At 34.1% G+C, this 23,379-nt stretch overlaps 1 protein-coding gene across 6 annotated transcripts in view; it reads left to right on the top strand.

Moving 5' to 3' along the window:
• The window catches only part of SGCZ (sarcoglycan zeta), a 1,021,521-nt gene that overhangs the window by 832,576 nt on the left and 165,566 nt on the right, over positions 1-23,379 (top strand). For all 6 annotated transcript variants that reach the window (XM_021077242.1, XM_021077240.1, XM_021077238.1 and 3 more), the window contains 1 exon segment: positions 3,861-3,962. In XM_021077242.1, coding sequence (XP_020932901.1) covers positions 3,861-3,962 — 102 coding nt within the window.

The following is a 23,379-nucleotide window of genomic DNA, read 5'->3' as shown; positions in this document are numbered from 1 at the left end:
AGAGTAAAGAGAAACATTTCAGACTAAGATAATAACTATGGATTTCTTTGGGCTGAGATGCGAATGAGGGTTAAAAGTAATAAGTCGAGATGCGAATGAAGATCCCTTCAAGAAATTAAATACTTGAGTTAAAAAAATGTAAATGGCTGAGTAATATCCCATTGTGTATCTGTGCCACATTTTCTTTATCTATTCATCTATCGTTGGGCATTTAGGTGCTTCCATAGCTTGACTATTATTGTAAACAGTGCTACAACAAACTTTTAGCTGTAAAGCAAATGTTACTAGGATGTGACATAGAATATAGAGTCAATAATACTGTAACTACTTTGCCTAATGACAAAAAATTTAAATTATTTTAATAAAATGTTCATGATCGTTAAAACTATTGAGTATTTCTACATAAATTAGGTATGATTTTAAGGTCTTTATATCTTCATACCATCCTTGTAATAAATGCATACCATAAATTTGGTTATTATTCCTTTTACTAATGACAAAATTAAGGTGCAAAAGATTAGTTAAGTTGTTCAAACTTACACAGGATGAAGGTGGTGAGGCCAAGGTTGGGACCTAGGCCATAGATGCATTCAATTCTGTTATATCTGGTGTTTTGGCAATGTCCTTAGCAGCAAATCCAGAAATTATTTTCTCCCTTTTGGATGATGAAGGGACCAAGAATATAGAGAATCAGGAAGTTATAGTGACAATAGGAATAAATTCACTTTCCAATGCTCCTGCAGAAGGGAACCCAGATTAATTTCATCATCTCATAATTTATTAGTGGACTTTGTACATGAACATAAGCATCAGGTTGATAATATACTGAATATCTATGACAAAGCTTTATATATTTTGTGCATGTAGATAATATAGAAACTTGAAAATGCATTTTTTGACGCAAAAAAAGAGGGGCTAATAGACACGGTGGAGCAAGTTTAGATTCACAACACAACTCTATCATTACCTGTTCTGCATTGACACACGGGAATTCCATTTCATCTATTTTAAATGGAATGCAATTATCAACATATTCTCAAATTGTATGTTATATAGAAAATATAAGAAGAAAACTGAGCTTAAGATTAAAATGTTTTCAAAATTAAATAGACATGTAGCATATCTGATGTCACATTTAACTTCAAAAGTCCAGGTCTTTTCTTCTTTAACCATCTTATAAAAACATTTTTTAAGATTAATATTGAACTTGGAATTACTTTCATGATAGAATTTTTTTTCTATTTCCCTGAAATCATCTGAGAGTTGCATTAGACATTTTCAAAACAACTCCATTGAGAACTCCTCAGAACACACCCTTTCAGGCAGGCATTTGAAAATACGCATGGTCGGTCACTGTGTGATTTTTAGTCAATAAAATCCCTGTGATGCAAACTAACATTTTTAAAGCTACACATCACTTTATATGCACTAATATTCTTGGCTCTCTGAAATATAGAGAGCTCTGTTTCCGCTCTGCTTCTGCCACCACTGCTCAGGTGCTCTTTAGGCTACATTACGTCTGCACACTTTCTCACTTTCAAGATCTCAATATTTGAGTTGCCATTTTCTGATGATAAATTTTCTTAACATCTCTCATATTTCTTGACTCCTGTTAAACTTAATCATTAATTTATTATCTGCTGCTACTCTTTACCTTGTGCTATTTTTGCAATTCAGTATTGCTGTTCTGGCTTTAGGTGTCTCTACTCAACAAGAAAAAGGAGTAGTCAGCCATTTGAGGGACATCGTTTTTTGTTACTTTAGAATGCCACATCCCTCTGGCTTTTTGCCATTCCCATCTAGTAAATCCTCCGTTTTGAATCTCTCTCATCATTCATTCTGCCTCTTTCTGTTGCATAATGTTGCAAAAATAATTAAGGTCAGTGAATAAGTGACCCTGTAACTAATGTCTATATCAGAGGCATTTTTCAATTTTGAAAGAAGGTATTATAAAACTGGTATAAATGAGCTCTGTCTCAGAGAAACAAAAGTTGGCTTCTTTTCCCATCCCTTGTCTTCAGCAAAGCTTAAAATTTTAATATTTAAAAAAAAATTTTGGTCAGTTTCCTGTTAGGCATTTCTGGTGTCAGCTTTAAGTTCAAGCCTCAAAAAGTGAATTTCTCCATCTCATCTCAAGTTTAACTCAACCAGAATCAATTACACTTTCCTTCCATAAGAAGACTGAGATTATACCACCTCAAAATCTTACTCTCTCTTTTTAGTTCCTTTGTCTTAAAAATTCCTTCAATTCTCATCCCAAATTCTATTCATTGTTCTACTATTTCAATGGCTTTCTTTTGAGTTCAGAATGGAGGGTAGAAGATGGAGCCATCATCATCTCTTGAGTTTCCTCTTCTACTGATCACAGCCTCCCAGAATGTAGAAAATATGTCTTTCTAACCCTCAGACCTAGTCATTATCTCAGAGCTTCTCTTTGGTTTTATATACATTTTTTTTTTTCCACATGGGACTTGCTCACCACCATGATGGATTCAAGCAAGACTTAAGCAACTGTCATTCCCCAGCCCACTTTCCACAGATGTGTTAGTTGATGGCTAAAATTCTGAATTTTTCCAGTGATACTGCAAAGGTAGAAAATCCAAAGCTGAATTAATTTATGCTGTTGAGCCAACAAATTTCACTATTCCAGTTGTAAAAATAACTACCTATCCTTATAGAGTCATAGTTGTGAAACCTTGGGCTAAATATGAATGGCCCTCTGTCCAATATCTCTAGATAAAATTAGCTACTAGGTCTGGTACATTGCTCTCCCCCCTCTCTCTTCACATCTAAGTTATGCATTATTACTGACCCTCTGTCCGTTAGCTTCACATACTACTTCTACCAGATTAATCTTTTTTTGGCCACACCCATGGCGTATGGAAGTTCCTGGGCCAGGGATCAAACCCAAGATCCTTAACCCACTGCTCTCACTCAATCCACTGCACCAGCCTGGGAATCAAACCTGCCTTTGTCATAGACAATATCTTCCATGAGAAATGGTTTACTGTCTTATCAGATTTGAAATCTCCTTTCTTTAATTCCCATTAGTGCTCTGTTCTTACTATTTGTATTTTTCATCTTATAAATATTATTTGTTTACTGTTTTATCCTCCTCATAGAGTATCATTTTCTAAAGAAGAGGATATGTGCTTTACCCATGGTTAGAATACTGGAACACCATGCTTACTTATGCTTAGTCAATCAGTAATTGCTTGTACAAATGTGAATATTTTTTTTTATGGCCATACCCATGACATATGGAAGTTCCTGATCCAGAGATGGAATCCAAGCCACAGCTGTGACCAATGCCACAGCTACATCAACACTGAATCCTTTAACCCACCGCACAGGGCCAGGGATCAAACTCACACCTCCACAGCTACCAGAACTGCTGCAGTCAGATTCTTAACCCCCTGTGCTGCAGTGGGAACTCCAAAACATGACTATTTGATCATGGCAGAAATGTGTGTACAACTGTCATTTTTAAATATTATTAGATCTCTCTACAAAGTTATTTTCAGTAGTCAGGTGGCAAGTATCATTTTACCTAATAAAATTAAAATAATTAATGCATGAAGAAAGTACAAGATTTATTCACAGATGAATCCTAGTTTCTGTTAGAACTAGAAGAAGATACCAGGTCCTTTATAATCCTCTTTTTCTGTTCATTTTAAGCAGAGCCCACTAATGTGCATGCAAACTGCTGCAACCATTCGTTAAGTAGATTCAACCCCTCATTTTCCTTAAATCATCACTAATTTGAGCTTACTGTTTTCTCAATTTAGGCCTAAGAAAATTCTGGCCAGTTATTCATTCTCTAATTAACCTAAAAGTGAACTATATTTCATTGCTTGTAGGATGGTATGGGAAATCTGAGAGTCACCAAGAAGGGAATCCGACTTGAAGGTATATCTGAGTTTCTACTTCCATTGTATGTGAAAGAAATTCATTCCCGAAAGGTATGTGATATTGGCTTTGGCTTACTGTAAAAGATAATTTAGAGGTTATGTTTTAGCTGGGAGCAGAAGGACAGAACCCCCTTATCTCTTCAGTATGCATTTAGTTACGTTAAGCTAAAGACTTATTTGAAGAAATCAAAATAATGTAATAATTGGAAAATCATTGGAGAAGGTTAGTTTCAAAATGACAAATCAGAGAGCCATTTTGAATTAAACTTCAGTGTTGCTTTTGTTAGTCTGTAAAATATGCCCCTCTGTTTTCAGTGAACGCTAAAAACCCACAGTTATATTAATTCCAAAAGGGGCATTTGATACAGTTTGAGTAGTTTTTATAAGAACTTCGATTTGAATAAATGATTTTAATCCAAAATATTATACATCTTTTCAGCTTTACTGGACATGCATTTCCTAAAGAGATTGCCAAAAGACAGCACAGAAATTAAATTTATTTATGGATGTGCATTATTTAAAACCAGTAAGAATATTACTTCCTTCAAATGTGTGTATGCATGTGTGTGTGTGTGCTATATTTGTTTTTTCACTGAGCAGCATGCTAAAAATCAAAAGAGTATAGCTTAGACATTGTTCATTTTGGCTTAAGTGGGTTATTTCTCAGAAGGTAGTAAATATTCTTTGGTACATCAAAATCCTATTAGACTCTTTCAAATCTAATAGGCTCTCCCCTGAGATATGTTTGTATGTGTGAAAATAAATTTAGTAAAATGGAAAAACTAGAAAACTTGTTATATAAAATATGGAAAGATTATTAACCTTATTTCATAAATATTAAAGTATATTTTAGACTAAACTATTGTTTTAATATTACCAGTATAATATAAGCAAATGAGTTATGTAATAAGCCAAATTTTTATAATTTGCTGTATTTTCCTTAAATATCAACATGAACACAGAACAAAGGATTATTTTTCATAAAAATTCTAATTAGGATAATTATATTAGGTTTAAATTTTATTTTGTTATGTGTGAATCTGCTGAGCTTCCTAATATACTATATTGACTACTACTCTGGGTACTGTAACACTTTTACTAAGATTCCTTTCTGGAGTCTAGTGAGAGAAAAATAACACAACAGGCATATGGATGAACACCTAACCTTACACATGATTAACTATCAAAACTCATCAACTTTTAAAAATTTGCTTGGAATTTTTATTTGATTTTTGTCAGGAAAACTAAAAAAATAGCATCCTTATATGTATTAGCATCTTCCCTCTGATCGGAAGTCATCAGTCTTTTCCTGATTCCTTCTTATCTTTGGCACTACTAAACAGTTTTATATTTGATGAAATGAAAATTTAAACAAGAAAGGCAATATAGGACTTAACATAGGAAGAAGAAGAGAGTCGTCATAGACAGGAACCTCTTTGAAAATGAGTCCTATTGATAAGTCCTGGGACAACAAAAAAGATTTCTCTTCAAAACCATTTTAGAGCAGCTGGAAATAAGAGTTTAGAGAAGCATTCTGAAGCGCTCTGCCAGGAGGAGGGTCATGGTATTTACCTTCCCCGGGGGGAACATGTTTGAAAGCAGAGCAACAGGTGTAAAAGAGGAGCCTCCTGAGAAACTAACATGTATGTTCACTTCATCTATGGACCGAGTAAGAAAGAATTCACTGATGTTACAGCATAAAGTGTTAGGTGGTGTCAGATGGGTTTTCTAACTTTTGTCCCTGGGAAAGTTCACAAGCATTTCTAAAACCCACTATATTCGTTGAAATCTATATGTTCCCTTTCACATCCCCAGTCCAGTCGCTTCTTTTCCTCTCATTGTTTGCCCTTCAGTAACTGTGAAGGGGGGGCACAGCCAGGCAGGTGGGAGCACGTCCTATCAGCAGTCAGACAGGAAGTCTGGTTTCAGAAGAGAAAAAGGAGACTCATTTACTCCTTGAAAATGTCTCTACCCAGACAGCACACAAATAAATATTTAAAATAGAGAAAAATATGTATCTTTTATAAACAGTCCTCACATTAGGATTCTCTTGTCCAAGAAGGCACACCGTTGTTTTTTCTCTGTTATAAAGCCTATTCGCTGTTTTAAAAAGCAAGCCGCAATTTTCCTGAGCCTTAGTTTTCTCATCAATAAGGTGCATTTGGTAGAAACTTATCTAAATATTTAATTCTCAGGGTAAGAAAGGACACAAAAAATTTCATGGAGTCCTACTGTGCCACAATGTGTCAGGAATCCAGCATTGCCACAGCTGTGGTGCAGGTTATAGTTGCGGCTTGGATTCGATCCCTGGCCGGGGGACTTCTATATGCAGCAGATAGGGCCAGAAAAAGAAAACGAAAGAAAGAACGCACAAATTTCAATAATACTAGCAGAGACGAGACTTTACATTTTTTTTAGAAATTCTATTATACATTTCAGTCTTTCAATACATTTTCACGTATTCAAAAATTTTTTATGATAAAATATCAAATTTCCTCTATAAGGAAATCTATCAAATTCAAAAGATAACTACAAAGATTCAATTAAACTGAGAAAAACAGTAGTGTAACAACAACTTTTATTTGTGCAGATTTTTTTCCTGCAATTTTGATTTGTGTGTGTGTGTGTTTTCCTGCATTAACGCCAGTGGGTTGCCATCTTTATATCTAGGCAATATGCCACTCTGAAATAAAGAATTTTCCAATTTAAAATTATTTTCTGGAATTCCTCTCCTGGCCCAGCAGAGAGAAATCTGACTAGTATCCATGAGGATGCTGGTTTGATCCCTGGCCTCTCTCAGTGGGTTAGGGATCCGGCGTTGCCATGAGCTGTGGTGTAGGCCACAGACAGGCTTGGATCTTGGGTTGCTGTGGCTGTGGTGTAGGCCAGCAGTTGTAGCTCCTATTCGACCCCTAACCTGGGAGCTTCCATATGCCAGGGGTGCAGCCCTAAAAAGCCAAAAAAAAAAAAAAATTTCTGGTTACATAGGTATTTAAGCTTACACATAGAAAGATAATAAGTTTCTTATTAATCCGAAAATGCATTTACACACAGCAGCACACATCCGGTCTCCTAACTTAAACCATGGGCTGTTTCTACCCTACAAGCTAACTGGCTCCTGACTCTACCATCAAATTTCTGTAGATATTTGAAATTCTATTATTATCCAATGCAGTTTACTCTCTTCCTCATTCTAAAAAAAAAAAAAAAGAGAGAAAAGAAAAGAAAAGAAAAAAACACCTTTTTAGGAGGTTCGTCATATCAGCACACAGAAAAACATATTCTATGATTAAGATATCTTAGACTTGAATGCATCTTCAAAATTAACATTGTTTCAGAGAGTAGGTACTCACTGAACATTTATGATGTTAAATATATAGTTTTTTCTTTAGATAGAAAAACTTCAGAGAACGTAGAATTTGAGCCTGCATTATATATATTGTAACATTCTGAATGGGTCTTTAATTCACATGATCTAGTATTAGGTTAAAATATTTGAGATATCAGGAAAATAAGACCTATAATCACTAGTTTTTTTAATGTAATTATGTTTCTCAGAGTTCCTGTTGTGGCTCAGTGAGTTAGGAATGTGACATAGGGATGCAGGCTCAATCCCTGGCCTCACTCAGTTGGTTAAGGATCCAGGGTTGCCACAGCTGTGGCATATGTCAGTAGATACAGCTTGGATCTGGTGTTGCTGTGGCTGTGGTATAGGCTTCAGCTGCAGTTCTGATTTGACCCCTAGCCCAGGAACCTCTGTATGCTACAGGTGAGGCCATAAAAAGAAAATATATATATATATTACTAAAAAAAATGTTTCTCGAAGTCTTATGATTTCAGAGTGCTAGGGTGGATATATTATCTACTTTCACTGATTCTTACCAGAAAAAAAAATGCATCATGAGTTCTTTATGACTACTTTAAGTGTTATCTAACTTCTAATTTCATCTGATATTAGCTAAACACCTCTAATATTTTTCTGTTCAAAAATTCTAGGTTAAAGTGGTACCTCACCACTGCCCCTGTTCTAGCATCCTAAATGACAGATTGCATGACAGGCAAATGACTACCAGATAATTCTAAATCTAGTAACTTTGTAGCAAAGAGGTTTGCATTTTTTTTTTTAGGATTTCTGTGTTAGCAGAACTGTGAGCAAGGTTCTAATATCCCTTTACTTCTAGTCATTTCACTTGACTTCAAAGCTGTGATGCTGAGTTCTTGATAACAACCCAGTTTTTCATGTCCTGTGTTCAATTCTTTATAGAGTTCAGACTGAAAGCCATGGGGCCAGGCAAGTTCAGAAAACATCTTTCCTGGTTAAACAGCATGATAATCTCCTGACCCCGTGTCCTTCAGCTGTCTTAGCAAATCTCTATGCAGGTTTCTTTCTCCCTTGCAAACCAATTCATACAAATAGATACCTGCAAGCTTCTGTAATCATTTTATTATTATCATTCTTATTATCACTTTATATTCAGTTGTTTAGCACTGTGAGGTTTATTATTTACTGTAGTGTCTTTATTCCAGCTAAAATACATGTACATACACATATATGCAAATTATCACAAAATCTGAGTGTAAAGTCAGAAAAAAATTAACATAGTGATCATCATGACATTTGTACAAATAGATAAATATATACATGTACTTACTATTTATAATTAGTATGTTATACATAATTAAATAGAAGAAAGATAAATTGAAATAAATTGAAAAGAATTGCTGACCTCAAATACGTCTTCACCACAAGAATTGTTTTTCTAAACTCGTCTTCATGGTTAAGAATAAAAGATTATAAATACCATTAATAAGCTAGATGCATTAGCTTCATGTTTTAATTTCAGTGTTCATTAACTCCCTACAGTGCGATTTGAGGTGATTAGCTTCTCTCCAATTTGTCCTCACTGCTCTTCATTTTCAGGATTTTTTTTGTTAATTACATTATTTTAACTTTTTCAGAGTTCATGGTATTTACATTCTGTCCTGCAATTTGAATTGCCTTTGCACTTTGGTCTTAATTCTGCATGTGGCTCGCTGCCTTTCTCACCCCAGTCCTCCTTTTATTATGGATCCTCCAAAACTGAAATCATTGTTCTATTCAAATTATTCATTCCATACAAGAATTTCATTATTTATTAGTTTGTTTGCTAATCCTTGAAATATTTTATGCTAAAAGTATCTGACAATTATCTCTATTGTTTTCTGGAATTTGTTTTTTCTTTTGTAGTTTCAAGGTTTATTTACGCATGTACATTGCCACCAGCTTCAAATACATACTTTTTTTTATTAAAGTATAGTTGATTTAAAATGTTTCTTGAGGAGGAGTTCCTGTCATGGCGCATGGGAAATGAATCTGACTGGGAACCATGAGATTATGGGTTCGATCTATGGCCTCGCTCAGTGGGTTAAGGATCTGGCATTGCCACGAGCTGTGGTGTAGGTCACAGATGCGGCTCGGATCTGGCATTGCTGTGGCTCTGCCGTAGGCCAGCAGCAACAGCTCCAATTATACCCCTAGCCTGGGACCCTCCATATGCCATGAGTGTGGCCCTAAAATGACAAAAGACAAAAAATAAAATAAAATATTTCTTCAATTATGTTGTACAACAAAGTGACACAATCACACACAGTTCTCTGTGCTGTACAGTAGGGCCCTGTTGCCTACCCATTCCACATATACTAGTTTGCATCCAAAAACCCAAACTGCCCATCCATCCCTCTGGCTCCCCTCTCCCCCCGGGAACAACAAGCTTGCTTTCCTTGTCCATGTTCGGTTTCTGTTTTGTAGATGGAATCATCTGTGCCATATTTTAGATTCCACAAATAAGTGATATCATAGAGTATTTGTCTTTTTCTTTCTGACTTACTTCACTTAGCATGAGAATCTCTAGTTCCATCCATGTTGCTGCTAATGGCATTGGTTTATCTCTTTTATGTCTGAGTAGTGTTCCATTGTATATATGTACCACATCATCTTAATCCATGCATCTGTCAATGGACATTTAGGTTGTTTCCATATCTTGGCTATTGTGAATAGTGCTGCAATGAATATTATTAATAGTTTACCCCTTCTTCTCCTGTTAGCTCATTGCTTTATTAATCCAAGCACTGCATATTCCCATAAAAAGTCTCAGCACTTTTCTCCTGCTGATGACAAGCATGTTCTGCCTGGATGCCTGATACATTTTCACCATTTCAGTTCTTTCCTTTCAGGGACTTTTTCTGCATTATATCACTCAATATCTTTCAGTTTCATTTGTTGAGGCCTTCAAAGGAAGCAATAATTCTTATGTTGGATCTTCTTTATCCTCCAAAGCTATCATAATTTCTCTTATTATTTTAAACTTTGTGTATTTCCTCTAAATGCAAGTTATTAACTAGAGTCTTTCATCTATGTCATTATTTAGTTTTTTCTCTATAGGAATTTTGCCCTTGTTATAATCTACATATTTTATATAAAATAATTTCTCTTTGATTCTCAGAATTTTCTTTATATCCACAGTCTTTTAAATCTTTATGGGTTATTTTGTTGTCTTTGAGCTAAGTTTTTACTAAAATCAAAAATGTTAAATACTAAAAGTTAAAGCACTATCCTTACCTTGTTTGACTTATTCCTGATGAGTCACAATTTGAGTTAGGGGAATTACTGACTGGAGACTGTGTTTAACTTGAGAGATTATTGATGGGAAGGGGAAGCTGGACAGTGATGAAATGCCTTTGGCCCACCAGACCTGGACTATGTTAATTCCCTGGGTCTTAGTGACCTCTCTACCTCTGTAGAATTCTGTTTATTCTGTATATGGAATTCTGTCCTCCAGTCCAGTAGCTTTTTCCTGTACTGCTCACTCTACCATTTCTTTCCTCTATCCAGATTAGTTTGGGTTAGAAGTCTCAGAAATATATCAACATTCCTTCTTTTCTTTGGGAATATGGGTGAAAATAGGGCAGGGATACATACTATATGCTACTATGAAATAAACTTTCTTTTCTTGGCTTTCAGTGTTTTCAAGTTTATAGCATAAACTTGTATCTAGAAAGAACTAGCTGTTCCAAGAAATTTTTGATTTTTAAAAGAAATAATTGTAGTTAGATTTGTTAAGTAGTGACGGAGAGTTTTTGAAACTATTCTATATCGATGCGTCATATTAAGTAGGATCCTTCCTTCCTCCCTCCCTTTCTCCTTTTCTTTTCCTTCTTTCCTCCCTTCTTCCTTCCCTACATTCCTTCCTTCCTATTTTCATGACCAATAGCCCCAATACCATAATTTGAATTGTCCATTTTTTCCCATCACTGATTTGAGATACAACTTTTCTTATATTCATAGACTTATTCCTGGCTTTTCTATTTGTTCTATTGATATATTTGTACTAAAACCAAACTGTACCTTTAAAGAATGATTTTAATAACTCTTAGAGTAAGTTCTTTTTTACTGCTATTTTTCAAAACCTTTTGCCCTTTCTGCATTTTCTCTCCCAAATGAACTTAATAATCAGCTGTCAAGTTTCATAAAATTTCCAGTTGGAAACTTAATTATGGTTACATTTAATTTGAGAAAATTGACGTCTTTATAGTTTTGAGTTTTTCTATCTAGGAATATGGCTTCTCTCCTGATTTTTTTTTTTTTTTGAAAACTTACTTTGTGTTGCTCAGGAACATTTCTTAATATTCTTTTTCATATAAGCATGACAAGTTTTTTTGTCAATCACTTTATGGTTCATATTGTGTATGAGAATGGGCTTTCTATTCCTTTTTCTGTTGGCCTTTGTGCTTCTGGAGAAAAGATATTCTTTTTGTTGTTATGAATGTAAGCTGTCCAGTTTCTTAATTTTTTTCATTTCTATTATATTTCAAATAGTTTTTGTGACTGTTCAGAGAGATGATGGTTTTTAATACTAGCTAGCATTCAGTGAAGAGTAGATTTCTAAAGTCCAATTCCCGGTTTCAAATCCTGGCTCTGTCACTTAGCAGTTGAGACTAGTTACCTTCTTTAACCTCTCTGTGCCTTACTTTTATCATCTGCAAAATGAAGTTCACAGTAGCCCCTAAGACTTCTAGGGACTAGAGTGTTATTATTGTTATTGTTAGAAGAAAGAAAACAGGTAAAACCTTTAAACAGAATCCAACCCAATAAAGTATTATTTATTATTTTTAATGAAAGCCAAATATTATTTTAAATGCTTTGCATATTTTAGCTTATTTATCCATGACCATGTGATGAATGTTATGATCAAAGATAGTATATTTTAAAAATAGAACTTAAGGATTTGCTAATACACTGTAAATGGAGTGTGAGAATAAGAGAGAATCTAGTATGATACCAAGGTTTTTTTGGTCCGAGTAGTTGCTACTAGCCAATGTGGGGTAATGTATGGAGTGGGTAAGATAATGAACACAATCTTGGAGCTGTGAATTCTGTATATTAGGAGAGCATGCATTTCAAGTTAGCAGGCAGATATCTGAGTGTGGTTTTCATGTTGATGTATAAACTAGAGACACAAATTAGAGCCATTTCTATATCAATACTAATATATATGTTTATCTATCTAATTTAAATAATGCAACAAATATCACTAGATGAATGTGAATAGACTATTGAATATTGTATATACAATCACTATAATGTATTGCTCCAGTATTGAAGAGTTTAGAAAGAAGTGAAAAAACCTACTACAGACTATGAAGGAGAGTTTAGAGAGGTAGAAGAAACCAAGATTATGGTATACTGAAAGAAGAGAAAAGAATGCATTTCTGGGTTGATAGAACAAAAAACTGTTTCTGACAGGTCCAGTGACAAGAAGGCTGAAAATCCATCCTTCTATTATGAGCTTGATTTTAGTCTAGTCAGAAATAAATTTTTTTTCAATATTTTAGATATCTATGAATGTAATTTTTGTTATTTCTCTTATTAATATATTCACTGAATTCCACAAAAAGATATCTAAATGTCAAAGCAACAACCCTGTGAGGTGAGCAGAGCAGATCATTTTACTGCCATTTTGCAGATACTATACCTCAAGACTTAGGAAATTTAAGTGGTATGTCCAAAGTCTGAGGATATAAAAGTGAGCCAGAACTCACATCTTAAGTCACTGCTTCTTCCTCTGCCCACTTCATCTTATTAAAGTGTCTTCTACAGTTGAATCTGTAATTGTAGACCTGCCATTCTAAATAATTAAGGACGGTAAATAGTTACAATTTTCTGACGGCTCTGGAAATAACTGGACTTTAAGTTAACACAGAAAAGGTAACACACATTTGTTCAACAAAGTACTTTTTGATGTTTGTAAGCTCAGACATCTTTGGTAGAATCCACTAAAAGCTGAGGAAAATATCTAAATACAAGCACAAGTAAATAAATACATACAATTTTAAGTAGTTTATAGGTGTTCCTCATTCATGTGTCCACTGATGAAAACACTGAAACCACCTATGTAACTATTGACTATAGTTTAATAGTTCTGTACATTAAGCTTTGCACTTTACAAAGCATTTTTATATGTATTACCATATTTAATCAATATTACTATACCTGAGGAGATATTATTTTCATTTGCATATGACAATTTAGCTGTCTAAAATCATGCAAACAAAAGTCGGTACTGTGACTAAAATTTAAACTCCCCATACTGTTTCATTGCTTTTAAAAAATTCATAAAGTAATAACTATTCCAGGTACAAAGGAAGAATATTTCTTATTTAAGTCTATAGATACTCAATCTGACTTGACCAATGAAAATTTCTTTAAGAAAATTAAGAAATTCCCTTGTGGCTCAGTGGGTTAAGGATCTGTCATTGTCACTACTGCAGCTTGGATCACTGCTGTGGTGCAGGTTTGAACCCTGGTCTGGGACTTGGGAACTGCCACATGTTGCAGGCATGGTCAAAAAAAAAAAAAAAAGAAAATTAAAACCTTCTAGCTATCAGAATATACATTAATTACTGATTAAAACGTCTTATTACTTGTCCAAAATTAGAAAATAAATCTTTAATTATCAAATTTTAAAAACTAATTTATCATATTCTCCAAAGTAATATTTTACATTTCTCCAGGAAATTCATATTTCTATTTATTTGTATGGAATAATTTGAACACAATCGACCTTGTTTAGAAATAAGAAAAAAAATGCTATTGTAGGAAATCCTCATTAAACTAGGATACAGTTTGATGTTGCTAAATGTATAAGCGTAGGTGAGCTTGGTTGTAGAAATGCAATAATCCACAGAGTTAAAAAAAAAAAAAAAGGTAGGGAGGCTATAAAATGAGTCCTGCTTACTGTGTAATTTTTCCTGAGATGATACTCTCATCCTTTCACTAGTGGTGTCTCAGACTTTGCAGAAGTCTTATAAAGACATGAAGATTTCATTACCTCAAATTTAGTTGTTTTTATAAACAAATGTATAAATCAGTTACCTGTAGTGTCCCATCATCTCTTTCTTCACCAACACACACACACACACACACAGATACACACTTAGCCCAACACTTACTTCTTTCCCCAGAAATGATATGAGATAATGAGATAGCAAATCTAGAACAAAAGGGAAGCACACATCAACTCAGATTCTCAGACCTTTATATTTTATTATTACCTTTTTTTTTTTTTACACAATCTATTGCAGAGAACTTTATATAGGAATAGGTTAAGCACGGAGTGAAATTGAGATGCTAGTAAATATTACACATCTTCTAATGCTTTACAATCATGTGATAGAGCAGTATAATTCAGTGTTAAGAAGTATCTGCCCTAAGGAGCACAAGTAATTGTTTCAAATACCTGTTAATTCATCTTGAATAGTTTCTACTACCAATTATTATGTAATTTCCATATGTTAACTGCCACATGAAAGGCTTGAGATGCATGCTTACCTAATTCTCATAGCAACTCTTCTGAAGTAGACATTATTATAGATGAGAAAAAGCAAGTGGCTCAAAAAGTTATATAACTTACCTGAATATCACAGCACAGAAGGTGCAGGGCAAGCATCAAATGCAGATCTGTCAGGGTCATATGCCCAGGCCTAAACCACTGCAAAATGTCAGTGAAGGAAATAAGCAGCCTTGTTGGGAAAAGCTGATTTTTTTTTCCCCCCAGAATTCTATAAAACATCCTGTACTTTCCCTAAAATATTTTTTCTGTAATCCATGTATGGATTTTATTTTTAAATAGGTACTTAACGCCCTTTAAGAATTTTTCTTGCACAAAATAAAAAAAAAAGAAAGAAAAGAAAGCCTCATTGTATTGAATGCTACTCTCCAGTAAATGGGATTTTAATGAGGCATCAGTGTTGTTTCTTATAGTGGAGCTAAAGCAAATTGTTCTCCAACTAGTGGATTTCTTCACTACCCTAAAGTTACATATCAGCATGAGTGTGTGGGCTGACTGTTGCTGTGCAGGATGATCTTAGTCATGGTGAAGGAAAGGATTTACTTAACAATTTCAAAGCTCTGGGAGCAGACTTAACACATATATTAGCTCAGTCTTTTGTGTAATTTTTCAGACGTGAAACATAGTAGGAAACAGGTTTTACATTGTAGCATGTGATACACTCTGATTTTTTTCTAATCTAATACATCCTAATAAGGTCAATCTATTATAGTTTATAATTACATATATGTGTGTGTGTGTATATATACACATACATATACACACAATATTATATGTAAATATATCCTAAATATATTATGTATGATTATTTGTATTTGTTGCAACCGATTAAAGTGATTTAATAACTCAAGTTACTCAAGTAACATGTTCGGCGAATTTGCAGATGCAGTGGATTCTGCAGTGGGGAATGTGAGACACTTTATTTGAATTTCAAAGGAAAAAGTACAAAAAGTATAAATTCCATGAAAACAGCAATCTTACGTGGTTTGACTACTGCCTACAATAGTGCCTGACATAAGTGAAAAATTTTAAACTATTTATTATGATATGTGTATGTACAGAAAAATACACACATCTCAGTGAAACTTTATTAAGAAAATGAATGGTTAGTTTATTCAAGAAATATAAAGTAAAACAGTACAAAAAGCTATTTGTCTGTCAAATTAGACAAAAAGATAGATGACTCTATTACTCTTGATATTTTGTATTTGATTCACAATTTTTACCAGTATAAACACGTTGGGCAAATTAGATAATAGAATGCCTTATATGGAATAAAAAATAGCAGTCATATTCATTTCATACATAAAAAGAGACAAATTAGTTTTACCTGCATTCTCTAAAAAAATTTTAAGACAGCAGAAGATCTAACTGAATTTTCAGAGATTTCTGGATTTATTATGCTCCTGCCTATAAAATTGGCACCATTTACATCCCGTGGTTGGTTCCATATACCAAAAATAACACAAGCTAGACATAGCAGAGTGGTATTTGGACTGCAGAATGATTTGCCTTATGTTTTTCTTGACTGTGGCATTGTTTGACCAAATTGCTCTTATTAGTTTACATATTTTTCTTTTGTATTTTGTAGTTTCTTGTCCTTAGACGTCAGGCCTATGAACTGAGTATGGGAACAATCTTAGAGAAAAGATTTTGCCATTAAGTTGGCTCCTCTACGGTAACTGAATATCTATGGATCAAGTTTGTATGCTTCATATGAAAGCATATGTGCTGGACTTTGAAGAATGATGGGAATTTGGACTCTAAATTAGGTAATTCTTGTGAGCAATGGAATAGTTTATAGAAGACAGTTTTTTTCAGGAAACAGTGAGCAAACTTTGCTTTGATTGAGGAATCCTGTAAGGTAACAGTCTCAAGTCCAGGGAAGCATATCCCTGTGGGTATTCCAGGTCTTTTCAAGGTGAACCAAGGTGTGCAGATCTGTTCCAGACTTTCACATTTCAAGTGTGCTTGTTCCTAAATTTGATCAGTCCAGGAAAGACCCTGAAGCTGCTACTTTTCATTTTCCAACTTCTCTACCACTACTGCTTCCACTGTTTTTCAAAAGTAATAGATAACTGTCATCAGTCTTTTTTTTACATTAAAAATACATTGCTCAGGACATAAATTTTTTTTTGAAACCATGATTATTTTATTTATTTTATTTTTTCATTTATAATGATTTTTATTTTTTCCATTATAGCTGGTTTACAGTGTTCTGTCAATTTTCTACTGTACAGCAAAGTGACCCAGTTACACAGACATGTATACATTCTTTTTTCTCACATTATCATACTCCATCATAAGTGACTAGACATAGTTCCCAGTGCTATACAGCAGGATTTCATTGCTTATCCATTCCAAAGGCAAATGTTTGCATCTATTAACCCCAAATTAAATGGGAGAGAAGGATCTGGCTAAACAAAGTGGGAGCAAGAGGATACACTGCACATGAATTAAATGTAAAAATATTAGATAGATAGATAGATAGATAGATAGATAGATAGATAGATAGATAGATAGATGGATAGATAGATAGATGTAAAAGGTAGAGACAGGAGAGTACCAGCGGCTATTTAAGAACTATTGAAGCAGCAGTGTATCCCGCCAGGCTTATGGATGGCAAAATCCTCTCTCTGTCTTAGAATTATAAATCAATAATAAGTTATCATGGGATAACATTAATACATTTATTTGAAATGAAATATTCAAACATTCTCTGGTAGAGAGTAAGGCTGGTTTTACTGATGACTTAGGTTATATGGCAGACATGTTCTGTCATTTAGATGAGCTCAATCTGAGTTCCACAAAATTAGAGCATTCCACAAAATGTATTTAAAACATATATAAGTATCATATGATCATCTCAATAGACGCAGAAAAAGCATTTGACAAAGTTCAACATCCATTCATGATCAAGACCCTCGCCAAAGTGGGTATAGAGGGAACATTCCTGAATATAATCAAAGCCATTTATGATAAACCCACAGCAAATATAATACTCAATGGGGAAAAACTGAAAGCCTTCTCACTCAAATCTGGAACAAGACAGGGATGCCCACTCTCACCACTGCTCTTCAACATCGTTTTGGAAGTCTTAGCCACAGCAATTAGACAAACAAAAGAAATAAAAGGCATCCATATAGGAAGAGAAGAGATCAAACTGTCACTGTATGCAGATGATATGATACTATACCTAGAAAACCCTAAGGACTCAACCCCAAAACTCCTTGAACTGATTAATAAATTCAGCAAAGTGGCAGGATATAAGATTAACATTCAGAAGTCAGTTGCATTTCTGTATACCAGCAATGAAACATTAGAAAAGGAATACAAAAAAATGATACCTTTTAAAATTGTACCTCACAAAATCAAATACCTCAGAATACACCTGACCAAAGAGGTAAAGGACCTATATGCCGAGAACTATAAAACTTTAATCAAAGAAATCAAAGATGTAAAGAAATGGAAAGATATTCCATGTTCCTGGATTGGAAAAATCAATATTGTGAAAATGGCCATACTACCCAAAGCAATCTACAGATTCAATGCAATCCCTATCAAATTACCCATGACAGTTTTCACAGAACAAGAACAAACAATCCAAACATTTATATGGAACCACAAAAGACCCAGAATCACCAAAGCAATCCTGAGAAACAAAAACCAAGCAGGAGGCATAACTCTCCCAGACTTCAAGAAATACTACAAAGCCACAGTCATCAAAACAGTGTGGTACTGGTATCAAAACAGACAGACAGACCAATGGAACAGAATAGAGAATCTGGAAATAAACCCTGACACCTATGGTCAATTAATCTTTGACAAGGGAGGCAAGAACATCAAATGGGAAAAGGAAAGTCTATTCAGCAAGCATTGCTGGGAAACCTGGACAGCTGCATGCAAAGCAATGAAACTAGAACACACCCTCACACCATGCACAAAAATAAACTCCAAATGGCTGAAAGACTTAAATATACGACAGGACACCATCAAACTCCTAGAAGAAAACATAGGCAAAACACTCTCTGACATCAACATCATGAATATTTTCTCAGGGCAGTCTCCCAAAGCAATAGAAATTAGAGCAAAAATAAACCCATGGGACCTCATCAAACTGAAAAGCTTTTGAACAGCAAAGGAAACCCAAAAGAAAACAAAAAGACAACTTACAGAATGGGAGAAAATAGTTTCAAATGATGCAACTGACAAGGGCTTAATCTCTAGAATATATAAGCAACTTATACAAGTCAACAGCAAAAAAACCAATCAATCAATGGAAAAATGGGCAAAAGACCTGAATAGACATTTCTCCAAAGAAGATATACAGATGGCCAACAAACACATGAAAAAATGCTCAACATCGCTGATTATAAGAGAAATGCAAATCAAAACTACCATGAGATACCACCTCACACCAGTCAGAATGGCCATCATTAATAAATCCACAAATAACAAGTGCTGGAGGGGCTGTGGAAAAAAGGGAACCCTCCTGCACTGCTGGTGGGAATGTAAACTGGTACAGCCACTATGGAGAACAGTTTGGAGATACCTTAGAAATCTATACATAGAACTTCCATATGACCCTGCAATCCCACTCTTGGGCATCTATCCAGACAAAGCTCTACTCAAAAGAGACACATGCACCCGCATGTTCATTGCAGCACTATTCACAATAGCCAGGACATGGAAACAATCCAAATGTCCATCGACAGAGGATTGGATTCGGAAGATGTGGTATATATACACGATGGAATACTACTCAGCCATAAAAAAGGATGACATCATGCCATTTGCAGCAACATGGATGGAACTAGAGACTCTCATACTGAGTGAAATGAGCCAGAAAGACAAAGACAAATATCCTATGATATCACTTATAACTGGAATCTAATATCCAGCACAAATGAACATCTCCTCAGAAAAGAAAGTCATGGACTTGGAGATGAGACTTGTGGTTGCCTGATGGGAGGGGGAGGGAGTGGGAGGGATTGGGAGCTTGGGCTTATCAGACACAACTTAGAATAGATTTACAAGGAGATCCTGCTGAATAGCATTGAGAACTATGTCTAGATACTCATGTTGCAACAGAAGAAAGGGTGGGGAAAAAAACTGTAACTGCAATGTATACATCTAAGGATAACCTGACCCCCTTGCTGTACAGTGGGAAAATAAAAATAAATAAATAAATAAATAAAGCAGAAAAAAAAAACATATATATGTAATATATGGGTTCAGATATTATATCCCTTGCAAAAAATAAGTTTTGATACCAAAAATATTTTAAACATTAGCTTATTTTAGGAGATGAGTGAGCAATAAAAAAATATTTGATGAACACAGATATAAAGGCAGAAAGAAACATTGATTTGGAATGCAGCTTAGGGTTTCGGACATGCAGGATTTGAATGCTAAGGAATTTGGAATTTATCCTCAAAGCAATAAAACTTTAAAGTGCCTACATTATCTTATATTTGCTTAGTTCACTATATTATTATCACTATTTTTTTGCAAATAACAAAAATCTTTCCATTCCTTCCCATTATTTTGGGTTGCTACTTTTTAATATGTTAAGACCATCATTCTTATAATATTTCTAAGACATAGAATGATAGAAATTTTATTAAAAGGTGCTGTATTGAGTCACAAAAACATAATTTTCAAATAGAAATATTCAATATCTTAATCCTGAAACTTGTTACTCAATTATTACAAGTTAAATATTGCTATTAACTGGATTGATAATTTACAAATGATTTATAGATGTGAGATTGTTCTATCAGATAAAATATTACAAAAATGAAATCAATATAAAGCAAACATAGAGTCTACCTGATCTGTAATAGAAATCTTGAAAAACATTGGTTTTGAGCAGTGTTATCTTTAGTGTTGTCCTACACTTTTCTCATTGTACTTTATAGAGCTATAAAAATAAAATCCAATTGCAAATACTATACTACTTTTCTATCTATATTTTATCATAGTAAACTTCATCATCACTATAAAGTCTCCTTACTTATTATAGTCATGATTTTGCCTTTTCATATACCTCTACCACATTTCTCTGATTTTTCTTTCATTTGCATTAATAAAAAAAATTGTAAGATTTAGGGTGTAATTTCTTTTTGTTAATTTTCCATCTCCATAGCAATTGAAAACTTTTTCAAACTAATAAGCAGCCTCCTATAAATCAGAACTTGATTTATGTAAGCACATCTGTGACATAATATGTAATCTTTATCACAGATTACTCTGGTATATCAAGATCCTAAAATTCCCAGGAATTAAGAAAAAAATGATTACATTCAATATAATTTTGGTTTTATTGATTTGATCTTTACTAAGCAATATTTGTATTACAGTGAATCCATATGTTGTCTTTGATCACTTTGCTTTCTAGAAACTTAAGAAATTTATGTTCTGCAACTGTATTGAATTCACTGAGTAGTTACAGGTGAGTCTCTCAGAGTTTCAACCCTTGTTCTATATCCCATGAATGATACAATTAAATACATAAGATTTCTGTTAATTTCCAGGGGTCTTTAGATCCTCTGGTCTCAAGTTATGTCACCATACAATTTTTTCCCTATATTATATGAAAATTATTTCCTTTGCTATGGTGTCTACCAAATATGTATGTCTGTCATTTTCTAGATTTTTCCACTCTTTTATCTCTCTAAAACATGCACATAAAGACTTCGCTAATGTTTAATGGGGTGTTTACATAATGGTATACAAACCATTTAAGTGAAATATTATGCATTCTGTTATATAAAATAATTTTATTATATTGCTGAGTCCTCTCTGTTCTCCTGTCCACCCTTTTTTCTCTTTTCTTCCTTTCAAAAGCAACTACCAAAAAACATTTTCATCTATGAGAATATTTTGCATATTTTTCTATAAGAAAGAAACAGATGGAAAAATGCTCATCATTTTGTTACGATAATGGAATTAAACATAAACACAGGTAGGGTTCTTCTGTGGTGCAGTGGGTTAAGAATCTGGTGTTGTCACTGCAGTGGCTCAGGTCACTGCTGTGGCATAGGTTTGATCCCTGGCCTGGGAAATTCCACCTGCTGTGGATGCAGCCAAAAATAAGTAAGTTTTTAAAAATAAGGACAGGAGACCATTTGAATTTAGTCACCTTTGTTTGTTTTAAATTATTACAACATTCATATATCATAGGACAACAATTTTAATTCAGTTCAGAGCCCTAGTTTTAACACTGTCCCTCAGGGCTGAAGAGAAGCTTGTAATTTTCTCTCTTCTATCTTTATTTACACACCTAAAGAGAAAAGTCTTTTTTGCTAAGTAAAGTTTAGGTCAACCTCCATAATTCAGGAAAAGAGAAGCAAAGGAGAGAGAAAATGAAAATCTAGGGAGAACTAGAGGTATTTTTCAGATTCAGCAAAAGTGGATGGGGCAGAAAAAGAATTATGTATTCAAATTTATTTTCATGGGTTTTAAGATATGCAAATAAAAGCTCTGAACTGCTAAAATTTACTTTGTGCTGCTGAAGGATTTCTTTAACACTGACAACAGTCTGAAGCGGAGTTACATGTTTTGGTTTTGAATCTTTAAATAGGTTACAAAACTATTAATTTTAAAATTTAAATAAATAGGAAATTAGACAATGAAGACCTGTTACTTAAAATGCTACTTTGTATCCCATATTTACTCCTTTATTCCTATGTATGCTCTTGTTGTGATTAGTAAATTTATTTCAGCAGTATTTTTCATTTCTCTGATAAAATATGTGTTAAATTCATGAATTTTCTCTCCTACTTTTTTCTTATTTCATGAAATGCAAATTAGTGAAAATATTCCACTTCAATATATTTTGTATGTAATTAGCAACTATCTGCCATTTAATTACTTTCTAGGAAGTATTTGGAAAGTAAATTATTAAAGCAAGCTACTATGGAGTTCCTATTGCAGCTCAGCTGTGAAAAACCCAACTAGTATCCATGAGGATGCGGGTTTGACCCTGCCCTTGCTCAGTGGGTTAAAGATCTGGTGTTGCTGTGAGCTGTGGTGTAGGTTGCAGACGTGGCTCATTCTGGCATTGCTGTGGCTGTGGCTGGCAGCTGCAGCTCAGGTTTGACCCCTAGCCTGGGACCTTCCATGTGCCACGGGTACAGCCATAATAAGAAAAAAGCAAGCTGCTATGAAGTAGCATCATTTTTTGGCCTTTATCCTCTGTACTTGGGGAAGATTAAAAAAAAAAAAAAAAGCAATTTAACAGTTGTTTTCCTTGTCTTCTATTCTTTTTCTCATTTTCACTTTATTCTCATACGGTAAATTGCCATATTTTTATTGTATCCTGAAGTAGGAAAAGAGGAATTGGATATAATTCATGCAAATACTTGTACTTACTTGTTTAAAAAAATATCACCACCAGTGTAATACAGTGCCATTCATGCACCTCTTCATCTATGATTTGCAAACAGCATCCCATGTAAGCATTTTTATTTAAGCTTAGGAGATGAATATTTTTTCACTTAAAATCAGATAAAATTCCTAGATTTTTGCTATTCAGTCTTTGTGGCAGAACTTTGAATAGCATTTGAAGATATGGACAA

The sequence above is a fragment of the Sus scrofa genome, chromosome 17, assembly GCF_000003025.6.
Source record: "Sus scrofa isolate TJ Tabasco breed Duroc chromosome 17, Sscrofa11.1, whole genome shotgun sequence".
Taxonomy (NCBI): Eukaryota; Metazoa; Chordata; class Mammalia; order Artiodactyla; family Suidae; genus Sus; species Sus scrofa.
The sequence above is the reverse complement of the archived record's forward strand: the minus strand, read 5'-3'. Positions and strand labels throughout refer to the sequence as shown.